Genomic DNA, 13,564 nt, shown 5'->3' with positions numbered 1-13,564 from the left:
TGCACCAAATGGACCAATCACACATTTAAATCCTAGTTCATCAAGGCACTTACCAAAGTGTTTCATGATATTCTTGTGAGATATGAAATATCTTATACAATATAGTTTAAAAAGTGCTTTTAGATGTATTTTCTTATTTAAGAAATGTGGGCCAGATGACAGTGACCTTGGTGTGTTAGTGGCTGATTGAACCCACGCACTAGGGAAGTGTGTAGTGATTCACTACAGCATGTAGACCTTGGACGTGTCCTGTTCAACATATTTATTACAGACTTAGATGAACATGTAGAAAGCCTGCTTACCACATCTACAGATGACATAAAGCTACTATACTTAGTATGTTGGATGATAGCATCATAACTTTTTTTTTTACAGTAATTTCAACAAGCTGGACTAGGCCAATGGCAACAAGATTTAATTTATTGGGGATAAATGTAAAGTCCCGTCATTGGGTTCAAAAAGTCAACTGTACAGCAAGTCATATGATAAAGACCTGGGGGATATGGCCGACCACAAGTTTCAATAATAATAAACAGTCTGGGCTCGTTAATAAAAAGCTAACTCAATCTTCTACTTTATTAATGGAAGCATAGGGAGGTAATAGCTGGTTAGACCACACTTGGAATACTGTGTGTAATACCAGCTGCCAGATTTTTAAAAGGGAACATAACACACTAGTGTGTCCAGACAAGGGTAACTGTGGTGATGGGTCTGGAAATCACATTTACTGAAGGAATGATTCAAGGAACCAGAAATGTTTGGCCCGGATAAGGGAACATTTAGAGAAGATGTCAAAGCTGCCTTCAAATAATTGTAGTGTTGCTGTTAAAGGGGAAGTAAATAATCTGCGATGCCCCAGGGGGCAAAACAAGGATGAATGACTGGATGCTAAGAGGGACAGTTTTCAGCCTGATACAAGCAGACACGTTCTTACAGTCACTGCTGGAATAAGCCATGCTTATGACTCTGGGAGTTTTCTGAGATATGAGGTCATGGAAGGGACTCTTGCACGCACTAAAAGGGGAAAATTAGAAAACCTCTTCTAGCCTGTGCCTTCGTGAGCTTTCAGGTAGCAATATCTGTAGCCAGGGCAGGACTCCAAAGGGCAGACAGCGATCTGAGCTTGGTGTAGGAAAAACAAGACGGACCCACATGTGAGCAGGTCTAGGTTCCAGCCTGATCCTGCTTAGTTAGTTATAAACTACCTAGCTGAACCGTCTCATCAGTAAAAAGCAAAAAACAAGGAACACCCCCCTCCCCCCAACCCATAAAAATTACTGCTCTATCCTAGAATTTTTGTGGTGATACAAAGGCTATCTTAGGACTTAAAACACTTGACTGCATTAATTTAGTTACTCAGGTCCTTGAAGGCAGGAATTATGCCTTATTCAGGGCAAAAGGTTTGGCCCCTGGTAGGTCCTCAATAAAATCTTGTGGAATAAATGAGTGAAAGAATGGAGACTGTGGATGGGAAGGCACTTTGTAAATGGTACAGAGCTATATAAACATGCAGGACTGTTATTTCGCCCTCCCCCACACCCACACACGATGTGAGGAGAAAATGGCAAGGACACTGACCCCACTACACACTTCTACAAGTCCAAGATCATGAGCATTTACTGGAGCTTTTTAGATGAGAAGTCACCTGTAAAGGGATCATTTTAATCTGCTTTTAGGGGGTCAAACTGCTCATTCTTCTCTGCTATTTCAATGGCTCAGAAACTGCTTTTCACAAACAGACCAATGACTGCCCATGGCTCTTATGATAAAAACCAAATCCTCGACTGGAGATACAGGACCTTGCCCATTTTGGCCCTGAATTCCTTAATCGTGCACTGCGGCCGCCCTGGCATTCAGACCCCTGAAAGGACCACGTTCACTCTCTCAGCCCCAAAGCTTCAAATGTTCTCTTTGTGTCCAGGAACATCTCCCGCGCTCTTGTCTACTTAATGCCCGTTCTTCCTTGAAGAGACAGATGCAGGTCTCTTTCCCAGACATGCATTCCTTGGCCTCTCATGCTAGTCTGCTGTATCCGCTAATGGCACAACTGCACCTTTCCTTCATAGCTCTGACTCATATACATTATGTGATTCTTGCTTATTATCTATCTTCTCCACAGGTAAGCTTCTCGAGGGCAGGTGCTGGATTCCATTTTTGTTCACTATATGTTATGTAGTCCCAGCACCAAGTTATAATGTCCAGCGTATATTGGAAATCAGTATTTGTTGATTGAATGACTAAATCATGCTTCATAATGTTTGTCTTAGTTAAAATGGTTACTACGTTTTCTTTGTACATTTTTGTGTTGAATTTTTCAAAAGAATGTTGCATAAGGTTTCTATTAGAAATTGAAATACCACACACTATGATAGGATATTCTAAACTATTTCCCTGATAGCAACAGAATTATGCAAAATTATCAAGGTAAACTTATTTTTTATGCCTTTACTTATTTATTGAGAATCTAAAGATTTTTTCCCCCCTAAAGTCAGGCTAGCACCCACTGTCACATTATGGAGAAGAGCACCAGTTGCCACTTCCAGGACTCTGGCTGAGATGTCTTCTAACCAGGCATGAGTCAGGGATACAACCCCAGAAAACCCACACCAACCTCACAATCAGAATTCTGCGGCCTACATGCTATCACATCTTCCCGATAACTCTTGATGCAAAGAATACTTTGTTTGATTATAAAGTTATTTTCTGCATATTCCCTTCCATATTCCATTTCAAAATTAGACAACATGATGCTGTCCTATTTACAAAACCAAGGCAGGGGCATCTGTATGACTGACAAAAACTAAAGGAGCTTTCTTCCTGGTGGCATAATAGGGATTTTATGGTGTTTTAATTGTTTTTTTTAGATTAGTTTTGAAATTCACATCATGTGACTGAGAACCAGGGCTGAAGAAAGGCTCCTGGAAGACAAACTCACTCCTACATAAGAGCTGCTTCCTTTCATCAGAGAACACAGTGCCCTTCACTCCCCAGTGATTTATATTCCCTGGTGTATTATTGAGGAGATGTCGGTGAGGGTCTGAAACAAATCTTCCTGCAGAATAGGAAGTAGACCATGGTCTGCAGGACATATGGCACACAGCTCTGCCAAGATTAATGGGAACATGACACTTTGCTGGGTCCTCAGACCAGGGATGATAAGGGTGCGGGTGGGAGAGGGTACCTCTTCTTAGCTTTGAAGTATCCCTGACTACAAAGGTTTGAGGAAATTTAGAGTGAATGGGAATCCCCGAAATAAGGTTTGGCAGGCAGAATGCCTATTGTAAAGAAGTCCCTAGACATATATAAGCAAGGTGTCAAAAAATCTTCAAACTGATGCAGGGGAATTCAGGGACACTTAGTAAGTTGCAGTATTTATTTTGTAAATTAATGAGACCAGGAATGTCTCCCGGAGGCTGTACAGATTCAGCAGATTTTCATTGTTCGTCAAACGAGCACTCACACCTCTGGGTGTTTTGGGGCCACTGCAAACGCAGGTCTCCATGGTGAGTGTGCCCTCCAGGCTGCTCAGCCACTCTTGCAACTGTCCCTGGCCATGTCCTGCAGCTGTTTCCACAGCTACTGCTCTCCCCAGGCCTCGACCCCTTTCCATCTCTCTCTCACAGATGATTCGTTTCACACTTTACAATAAACTTAAGGCCACTGTCAATTCACTCCATTGTCCGAGCCCCATCCCTCCAAATATCTCTGCCTACACCTGTGCCCATCCCAACCTCTTTTCCACTGTCAGACAGGAGGACATGGCCCTTCTGTTCAAGTAGAATTACACTTCCTGGGCCTTGGGCTTGTCTCTCTGGGAAACCCCTAGCTCATGTTTTCCACTTCTCCTTGACTGACTGATTCCTCTCCTACAGCATAGAAAGAGAGCTTCCTCCCACTGATCTCATTTGCTTCATGGGCACGTTCCTTAAAAGAACAATCTTCACTTGTTCCTCCAGTCCCTCTCTTGCATTCACTCTGAACTTGGAATTTAATTGCTGTCTTACTTCCCTCTTTCCCTGTAAACGTTCCCATCAGGGAGCTTTCCTGTGGCTCCGCTGCCCAGGTTCTCTTGCTCCTCTGCTACTTCCTTCTCAGCGTCCTTTGCTGCACTAAACTTACACGTGGAGTCTCCCAAGGTTAGGCCTGGGAACCTTTTTTTCTCCTTTACATAATCTTTCTTGGTAACCTAATCTTCTCATTCATTCATTCACTTATTCATTTGATATTTATTAAGATCTTACTGTGCTGACAGGTACTTGCTGTAGGCTGAGGATGAACAAGGCAGGAATCTGACTGTCAGGATTCTTGACTTAGCAAGAAATTATTTAAAGTTATAAATGTCACAAATGTTCGATGAGCATAGAGGGTCCTGGGGTTGGGGAGAAGAGGTCACAGGTGTGAAGAGAGAGAATCTCTTGGGAGATGAGAAAGAATGTTCCAGGAGAACTGGGGAAGAAGAGAGGAGTCCCAGGTAAGGATGCAGCATTCATAACATAGTGGCTAAGAGCACACGCTCTGGACTCAGGCAGGTCCGGATCAAAGCCCAGGCCCTTCCCTTACAGCACGTGGGAACCAGGCCGAGTTACTTCTGAAGGTCTCAGTGTTCACTTCTGTCACATGGAGATGACAGTCCTATCTTGTAAAGGTTTGATAAGATCAAATGTGAAGTGCTTAGCGCAATGCCTGGCATACAGTTAATGATTATTAAATGACAATTACTATTATTACTGTAAGTGCCAGACACAAAAGGGCAAATATTGTTTGATTCCACTCATATGAGGTGCCTAGAATATGCAAATTCAGAGGCAGAAAATGCAACACAGGCTACCGGGGGTTGAGTGCAGGGGAGAATGGGGAGTTACTGCTTAATGGGTACATAGTTTTGGTTTGGGGTGATGAAATAGTGGTGACGGCTGTACAACATGGTAAATGTATTTAATGCCACTGAATTATATATTTAAAATGGTAATTCTTAAGTACAGCATAAACAAAATGCTAGGTTCATATGCCATTTTCAACAAAAATAATATTACCAACATCCAGAGTAAGACAGAGACAAAGCAGGACATTTTATCTGGTCAGGCTTTTAAAAGTGTACTTACATTTGCAGAATTTTATGTACAACTAGGACAAACCCGTATATTTTAAAATTAGTAAACTTTCAAAAGAGGGAATTAATCTAGGGTTGGCATTATGATTGTGCTAATCTCTGGCCCGTTGGACTAGCTTCTATGTAGAGAAGTCCAACAATTGTATGTCATTTCTGACCTTGTATTAGACCCAAGGTGGACTTGCTTTTACTAAGAGCTCCTCTCTGGTAAACAGTATAGTACACTTTGTAGATACATGCCTGTACTTGAGAATTTATAACATAACGAGGATATAAAAACAGATAAACACCCACTCACACAGACACAGGAAGTTCGGCATTTAGAAAACTATGCTTAAAAATAGACAACCATCGACCTGGGAAAAGGGAATTTTCCTTTGGGCCTTGGCAGGGACACATGCGGCTCACTGACCTGTGTTCCCTGGCTGTTGATGTCAATGGCATCGCTCCACTCAGTCGTTATTTCACCCAGCAATTCTATTTTCAAAAGGAGGCTAGGAAGTAAGTCTTTGGTCTTGCAGTCTGGATAACTGGAAATCTGATGATATAGCTCATGATGAATTGAGCGCTCAGAAGGAATTCTTCTGCAATAAACCTCAAACTTCGGAATATCTATAAAAAACAAAAAAAACAAAATGCATATGCAGACAAAGATATGTATTAAACAGCGTGGCAGGAAAAACTCAGAAAGGAATGAATAATACTTTTATTTAAACATTCTTCCCAGGATCACAGATAACTATTAATACTAAGTCAAACGCCTCCAGAGAAAAAATATAGGTTTTGTATTATTTAAAATTGATGCTATTCAATCTACCTTTAATATTTTCCTTTATAAGTATTGTCACTGGACATCTGTTGTGGAAAATTATTCGAGGACTAGGGTCTTCTGAGAGGGTTAAGTAAGTCACTCCAAAGTGTTCTTGATATGTCAGTGCAATTGCCCTAAAATGGAATCAAATCAAATGACAGAAATGGGTTAGAAAGAAATGACTGCTTTCCCTCCTGGTACAGTTTATTTAAATTTGCAATATTCAGAGCTCTATAACACCTTCTCTTAAAATCAGAGGAAATGTTTTCCAGAGAAAGGAGGCCATCCTTTCATCTATTAACTGCCATATACTAATTACAGGTTTACTGATTGTTTTTCCCGAAAACATTAATATATATTTATCATATAATATTTTTAAAATGTGAAAAATTATTTAAAAGAAAAAAACCATAACTTCTACCACCCGGAGAGAATTGCAGCTAACCTTGTGCTAATCTTTCCTCCTGCTGTTTCTTTTAATGCATATATGTGCCTTAAAATCTTCAGATAGGGCGCCTTCTTCCTCAAGAGTGCCTGGTAAATTTTGGCAAAGGAGGCACTGATGTGCTTTTAGAAGGACTACTAGAGAATTTGGGTACTGGCGCTCTCGCACTCTCTCTCTCTCTCTCTCTCTCTCTCTCTCTCTTTCTCTCTTTAAGGTAGGTAGGCTCATAATGTTTGTTTTTCATTTTCACAATCATCATACTTTATAGGAACTCCATTTTGACTACCAACAGCAAAGGTGTATTATTTGGCATTAGAAGGACTGCTGTGTGGGCACAGGCTGCCCTCCATGGAGCGAGAGAAATGTTCCGATTTAGATCTGTAGACTACCAAACAATATTTCATATCAAAGCAGGAAAAACATTCTCTCTGAAGTTTAAATTACACAGATTGATGTTTCAAATTAATCAAATTAATCAAAGAAATTAGATATTTGCCAAATGCAGCCTTCAATTTATGCTAATTTTTAAAAGGCACTAAGAATGCACTAAAGAATTTCCCATTTGCCATTTATCATGTTCACCAGTGTGAGTCCTTCCTGAAGACTGTATTTGTCTGAAATGCCAAAGTGAATTGTCCATTAGCACTTGGGGAAATCATATTAATAACACCACCAAATGTGTACTGTTGGACTGAGGGGACGAGAGAGAGGAGGAGATGGGGCAGCAGGAAATGAATTCACTTTCAGAGTACAGCTCTTAGAGTAACACCCAAGTTCTTTTTGTAGCCTAATTTTAAAAGAGCGGGGCAAGCCAACCTCAGAGAAGTTTTTTTCTGATAGCCAAGAAAGCTGGGGGCCAGAACTAACAGATGTGTACTTTTAATCTAATATCTAGCTTAATATTTAAGGATAAGATTGTTATTTTAATGAAATCATATCTTATAATTCTTAGAATTTTAAACACTTGCCAAATAAAAATTTACAAGTTTGTCTTTCAGTTTTAAAAACAAGTTTTGTATTTTAGACATGGGTTCATGTCACTTTCAAAAAATACTTCCCTAAACTCATCACACTTAACTTCTCCAACCAGAATAACCACTCCTCTCCAAAGTTGGAGATGAAAAGTGTTTATAAAATCAGGGATGTTTGTGAATGTCATGAAGGAAGAAGGGGTGTATGTAGGGAACAGGGCCTTACTATTATGGGTAATATGAGTTAGGAAGTTCTCTTTTAAAATATTACTACTAGAAATCTCTGTATACATCACAAAGTTAGAAAGGCTAAAATCTCAGTCTATAAATTCATAATCACAAGAATAAGGTACCTCTCATAAGGTCACAATATGTTTTCTTTTGTACTTTTTACAGATACCATAAATAAGTTATTCCTGACAGCTACAGAGAGGACATGGTGCATGCAAAAGAACCACAAAATAAAAGTCCAGTATGAACAAACCATTACATGTCTCTGGCTTGATTCTGTGGTTGTTATTTGCATAACTGGTAATCGGTAATTGGAGTAACTTTCGTGCAAGAACAACCACAGAACAGGGTCTTCTGTGACTTGTGTTTATCTAAGTTATCTCTCTTAATGCCTTCTTGAGACAAATTCTATTTTGAAGTAAAAGTAAAATATGGGAAAAGAAAATGATTTTCCAACTTGACTGTCATATTTTAACCCTTATTTCTCAGTCTTTGACAGAGGCTAAGAAGTCATAAAAGACGGCAATCTTTTCATTATGATGTACTGCTATCATTCTATAGTACAAACACCACGATTTCCTCCCAGGATAAGCTGCATAAGGGAAAAATCTCATCAGTAGTAGACGGGGGCAACCCACACATGATCATAACATTTGCCTTATTACAGACAATGTCTAGAAGCCATTAAAAATAGAAAACCTAGCTTTACATATGGTGAGCATGGCAACTCTTCCTTCTCTCTTGGCACCTTCATGAACAGCTATAGTGACCAGCACAGAAAGGCATTCACGTATATGTAAAATACCTGGTACAGAGTCCACTCTCCCTACAGTTCCCGAAGGGTACTGCCACACTCTGTCGGGGAAACTCTGGTTGAACTATAGCTGGCAGGCTCCAGCAGTGGGAGCTGTCGGCACCACCGGCCGGAGAAAAGGCCAGTGAGATCTGTTTCTGAAGCAGAGATGCATCCAGTGCTGACTGACTGATGTCAGGCACTAAGTCCCAGCAAGGAAGGGAGCTGGATTTCACAGGAGGCCGCTCGCTGCCCGGGCAAATGCTGAAAGGAGCACTGTCTGGAACGTGAAAATACTGAAAAAAAAAAAAAAAGACAATGCAGAGAGAGCACATTTACTATAGTGATACAGAGAGATTAAGCTCTTTAAAGCACAGCTTCTCAAAAACCATAACCATGTATAATCGGGAGGTGGCCAAGTTGTGGGGGAGGGGCATGGGAATATTAGAAATCCTGTCCCCATGAGAACGCCCTAATGAGACAATTACAATCAGTGAGAGTAGGGTCTGCTTTTCTAGGCATAATGAAACATGATAGAGCTGGGTAATTTAAAAGGTGATGCAAAGTTCTCAATGTCCCTCAGGTATTGCAAAAATCCAGACGCCAGAGGGGTATCATTTTCCTGGTGGTCTAGTGGTTAGGATTCCGCACTCTCTCAGATGCCAGAGGGGTAGAAATGCCAGGTGTTGGGGAGGGAGTCCGCTTGGACAGGTGTGGCTGAACTGAAAGGGCGTGGCACCCTGGGGGGCGGGGCTTGGGAAGAAGAGCTCTGAATGAGATACAGAACAGTGAACTGGGAGCTCAGAAGACAAATTTTGTTGAAGTCTCATTCTGAGGGAGGAGGAAGCTGATCCCAACTCTCAGTTGGAATTCCACAAGGTTTCTGGCTCATTAGAGAGTCTCAGAATTTTAAACTTAAAAAGGACCTTTAGAGATAATTTATTTGAGTCTCCTCTTTCACAGCAAAGAGGGCTGCTTTCCACAGAGCTGGTGACTTGTCCAAAATCACAACGCCAGCGAGTGGCAAAGCGCGGCCAAAAGCCAGGCTTCCCGCCTCCTGTTCGGTGTCCCCAGCCCTCTGTCCCACGCATTCTGCCTGAGAGGCTAGGGGTTACCAAATCTTTAAAAAGCTCCCACCGCTGCCTGAAGCAGGGTTGGGGTGAAGAGAGAACCCTCCTCATTGCAGGGAAGAAGTGGGCCTTCCCTTGTTTCCAGGGGGCCAACCCAATGAGGAGCTCGTTGTGATGGTGGGGTTGCCACGGCTGCTGCTGCGAACTGTCATCTCTGAATGCCTAGCCTTTGTAAGCATATTATCTCGTTGAACCATCATAAAAAACCTGCAAGGAACACGCAATTACGTGCATTTTCAGATGAAGGACTGTCAGTGTGGAAAGCCCTGACCTTCGATACTTTCAATATCATAAAGCAAACACACACCACTTAGCATATTCTGTTTTTAAGTTCCTTTAAAATGTCTCCTTTCCCTCTAAATATAACTTCATTTTAATTGTATAACGAACTGAATCAAAAACCCTTTTTGGATTTATCTTCTGCACATTCTGCCATCGAATCGAGATGTTAACACAGATGAGCTGGTGCATTTTCACATGAACGCTCCTTGCGGATACAAGCTCAGCGCTCCCACATCCACAGCTCAGCTGGGGCCCGGCCTTTGGCCCACACGACTCTTCCAGGCAGGCGGCCTGGGAGGCAGATGGTCTCTCCCATGAGACGTGGGAGCCAGTCCTCAGGACCACGTTCCTGCTGGGGGGGCTTTGGTTCAGTGCATGTGCTAGAAGAGTGTGATGCAGCCTCCGAGCAGATGGGACGCAGGCAGCACTAATGTGGCAGTGTGTCCGGATCTGCCGCTTTGTAGTGTTTCTGCTCATTAATTACCTTGGAAGCGCCGACTGTGACTCTCATGGTTTTAATTAAAGCAATAATAAACGGGTTCTCTTCACCTGTATTCAGTGCTAGCTTGTTATTTGTTCTAGGTTAAAAAAAAGGCGATCCTATTTATTGTAAATTATCAAAACTTAAGACAAACCCATCATGTTATGAATTGCTTACCTCCTTTCCAGAATGGGGTTGGAAGACACGTAACTGTGGTTTATAAAATATTCGATATGGTGTATTATTGATTATTGTAGTCTTGTCTTCAATCTGAATAATCTGTATACCCTGTTGTACCATGGAGGAGATGCAGAACTGACATAACTGCAAAACAATTGAGGAAAGAATAATTTTTAAAATCTTGTAAGTCATATAAAAATCTCTTTTGATTATTTTTAAAAGGTTATTTTATCTATTGGTTTGCCTAGAACAGTACCAATTTTACCTTTTGTTTCAGAGTATTTAATAGAGTCCCCTTCCAGTTTAAAAAATGTCCTGGCCCCTGAAAGGGGCTACTTACTCTACCACAGGTTACTTTAGCAAACCAGTTACTTTTGCTACTACTGTATAGTGACAGATAGAGAGACTTGCTTTCAAGTCATTTAACCAATTCCCTCACAAAATATTTGTTTATAAAGCACTTATATGTAAACAGATGCCATTCGTCTTTTTCAACATAAAGAATTCAATTAAAAACTCCTCCTCCTCTTCCTCATGCACTTCATAGCAGCCATTTCACAGAATGCCTATTGTGGACCAAGGGGAGTTCTGAGAACTTTAATAATGATGATGAAGAAAACATAATGACTGACTCTCATATATTTCCTTCTTGTGGTGCACTTGCTTTAAGTACTTCATGTATATTAACTCACAGAACCCTCTCAACACCCACACGGTGTAGCCACCATTATCCCCATTTTGTAAAAGAAGAAAATGAGGCACAAAGCAGTTAAGTAGCTTGTCCAAGATCACAAATACAGAGAGGGTCTAGTTGGGGTGGGAAACCATACAGTCTGGTTCCGTGGTGCTGCTCTTCGTCACTGCATGTATCACCTCATTATCTTACCATGTTATATGAGGAACTGATGCACAGAGAAGATACCACTTGCCTCAAGATACCCATCTAGCAAGTGGTAATATCTGGACAGCAGTTCTCAAAGTGTGGTCTGGGGAACCTTGGGGGTGTCTTTGAGATCCTTTCAGGGAGTCCAATGGTCAAAACTATTTTTATAATAATATTAAGATGCTATTTGTCTTTTTCACTCAAATTCTCTGATGAGTGTACAGTGGCGTTTTCCAGAGGTTATACGACATATTACGTCATTGCTCTCATGACTAATGGAATGTATGTATATTCTTGTGTTTAAAATTTTTTCATTTAAACTTCTAATTGATAAATATCAGTAGATATAACCCATTTAAACAAAAGGTTTTTGGAGGTCCTCAGTAAGTTTTAAGAGTGTAAAGGGGTCCTGAGAATAAAAAGTTTGAGAATCACTGCTAAAGAATGTGAGATAAAAAAAAATATAGTATTATTTTCCAACAGTTCATTCATTCATTCATTCACAGACATTTATTCATCACTTGCTGTGACTACTCTGTGAGGTACTGGGGGCACTGGGTGTTTGACGGTACATCATAACATTTTTTTTCCAGGTTTTGATGGTAGTTCTCAATTTACAACTATTCAACTCTGGGTGATTCATGCTTACAGCTCTTTGCCATTTACACCCATGTTACAGTATTTTGGCCGGCACAGCATAAACATGTGCTGCCCAGACAACTTTGAGGAAATGGATACCAGCCTTGAATATTGAAGAAAGACCAACTTCTTTGTATCAGGGAAATTTATTTTTAAAAAGTCACCAAGTGACCCTAACTTTTCTGAAGAGGCTCTTCAAAGATGCCTGTCAAAATCTAACTTTTTCCCAGAGAAAGGTCATTCTGAATTATACTACTCTGATGAAGTATCCCTTCTTTTTCTGATTTGGGACAGCTAAAATAATGAAGATATTATTAAGTACAGCATGAGGCCTCTAAATGGTACAATATGATAGTGTACTTTCATACATACAGTTTAATGTAATGTGTTACTGTATTATTCAACTTAATTGGTTTTCACAGACTGGTTTTCATAAAAAAGATTTGTGCTGAAAAGTATACAACATTTGTATTTCATTAATAACCGATTAAGTATGTGTTTTGTATTCATATCTTTAAAAATAGGGTACCAGTCCCTGTTCAAGAATACAACTTCCTCGTAGAACACTGGTTCTATGGGAAAATCAGACGGGCCCACATTTTGCTCAGGGTGCCCTTTCCAGGAATATACCCTTTGTTGCAGGAGCCTTTGTCCTTTCATCCAGTGCTCAGAATGTTAGTAACTCTACTTCTTGCTCTAAAAAAAGGAGGCCAAGAACAGTTTGTAGATATTTTGGAATAAGTTCATCCCCCACGCCCCCAAACCCATATGATAAATCAAGTGACTGCTGAGTGTTCTGAACTAGAACAGTTATTGGATAAATTATGTGACACAGCTTTTATCACTGGTAAAGGAAAAAACCCCTGTAAAACAGAGAGGTCTAAGAAATCATGTGTTGCACTGTTATAAATCGTGTAGAACAAGTAATAACAAAAAGGGATTAAAAGAGAAAAGGGTAGCTTTGCGTTAGACAGGTTGAGGGGGTAGCATGCTGTTTTTCTGAGCCACACAGACTTTGATCCTACCTTCTGATGTCCTGGGAAAGCACCAAGTCTTATTTCAGCATCTACAAACCCTTCTTCATCCAATGATACAACTTCACCATTGTCTCCATCCTTCCACTTTGGAGATGTCAGGTTATGGACCAGTTTAATTGCTACTGATTTGTGCACAGTGTTTGTATTTGCCCAGTATATTCCGATTTGAAAAGCTTCCTGGAAAAATAATGCCTCTATTATAAAGTGTTTTTCTTATCTTTGACATTTTTACCTCAATTCACAGGAAATTTTTTTTTTATATTCTATAATAGGTCATTTAGGCAACCATATCCCATTATGGTTTTTTCTTTCTTTTCTAATGGCAATGCACATTTTATTTTATATCCCAATGGTTTCTTTGATTCATGATGGGATTCATATTTATTAAAGAGGGAAAAAGAAACCCAAACCCAAACCCAAACTGTAACTACTATATAAATACCAAAAGCTTAAAAACTGAAGGTTTCATTTTATTTGACAAAAGAATAATGCGTAACATTAGGTCCATGTAGGTCGACACATTCCAATTCTGTACAGTTACTTCATCTGATTATTAAAAAAGAAAAGGAAA

General features: G+C 40.3%; 1 protein-coding gene across 5 annotated transcripts in view; it reads right to left on the bottom strand.

Annotated features, from left to right (window-relative positions):
• The window catches only part of VPS13B (vacuolar protein sorting 13 homolog B), an 810,211-nt gene that overhangs the window by 34,440 nt on the left and 762,207 nt on the right, over positions 1 to 13,564 (bottom strand). For all 5 annotated transcript variants that reach the window (XM_019642536.1, XM_019642534.1, XM_019642538.1 and 2 more), the window contains exons 50-54: positions 12,982 to 13,170; positions 10,432 to 10,578; positions 8,374 to 8,657; positions 5,928 to 6,055; positions 5,523 to 5,722 (exon numbers count right to left, since the gene is read on the bottom strand). In XM_019642536.1, coding sequence (XP_019498081.1) covers positions 5,523 to 5,722; positions 5,928 to 6,055; positions 8,374 to 8,657; positions 10,432 to 10,578; positions 12,982 to 13,170 — 948 coding nt within the window. The remainder of the gene's footprint in view (positions 1 to 5,522; positions 5,723 to 5,927; positions 6,056 to 8,373; positions 8,658 to 10,431; positions 10,579 to 12,981; positions 13,171 to 13,564) is intronic.

The sequence above is a fragment of the Hipposideros armiger genome, unplaced genomic scaffold, assembly GCF_001890085.2.
Source record: "Hipposideros armiger isolate ML-2016 unplaced genomic scaffold, ASM189008v1 scaffold_70, whole genome shotgun sequence".
Taxonomy (NCBI): Eukaryota; Metazoa; Chordata; class Mammalia; order Chiroptera; family Hipposideridae; genus Hipposideros; species Hipposideros armiger.
The sequence above is the reverse complement of the archived record's forward strand: the minus strand, read 5'-3'. Positions and strand labels throughout refer to the sequence as shown.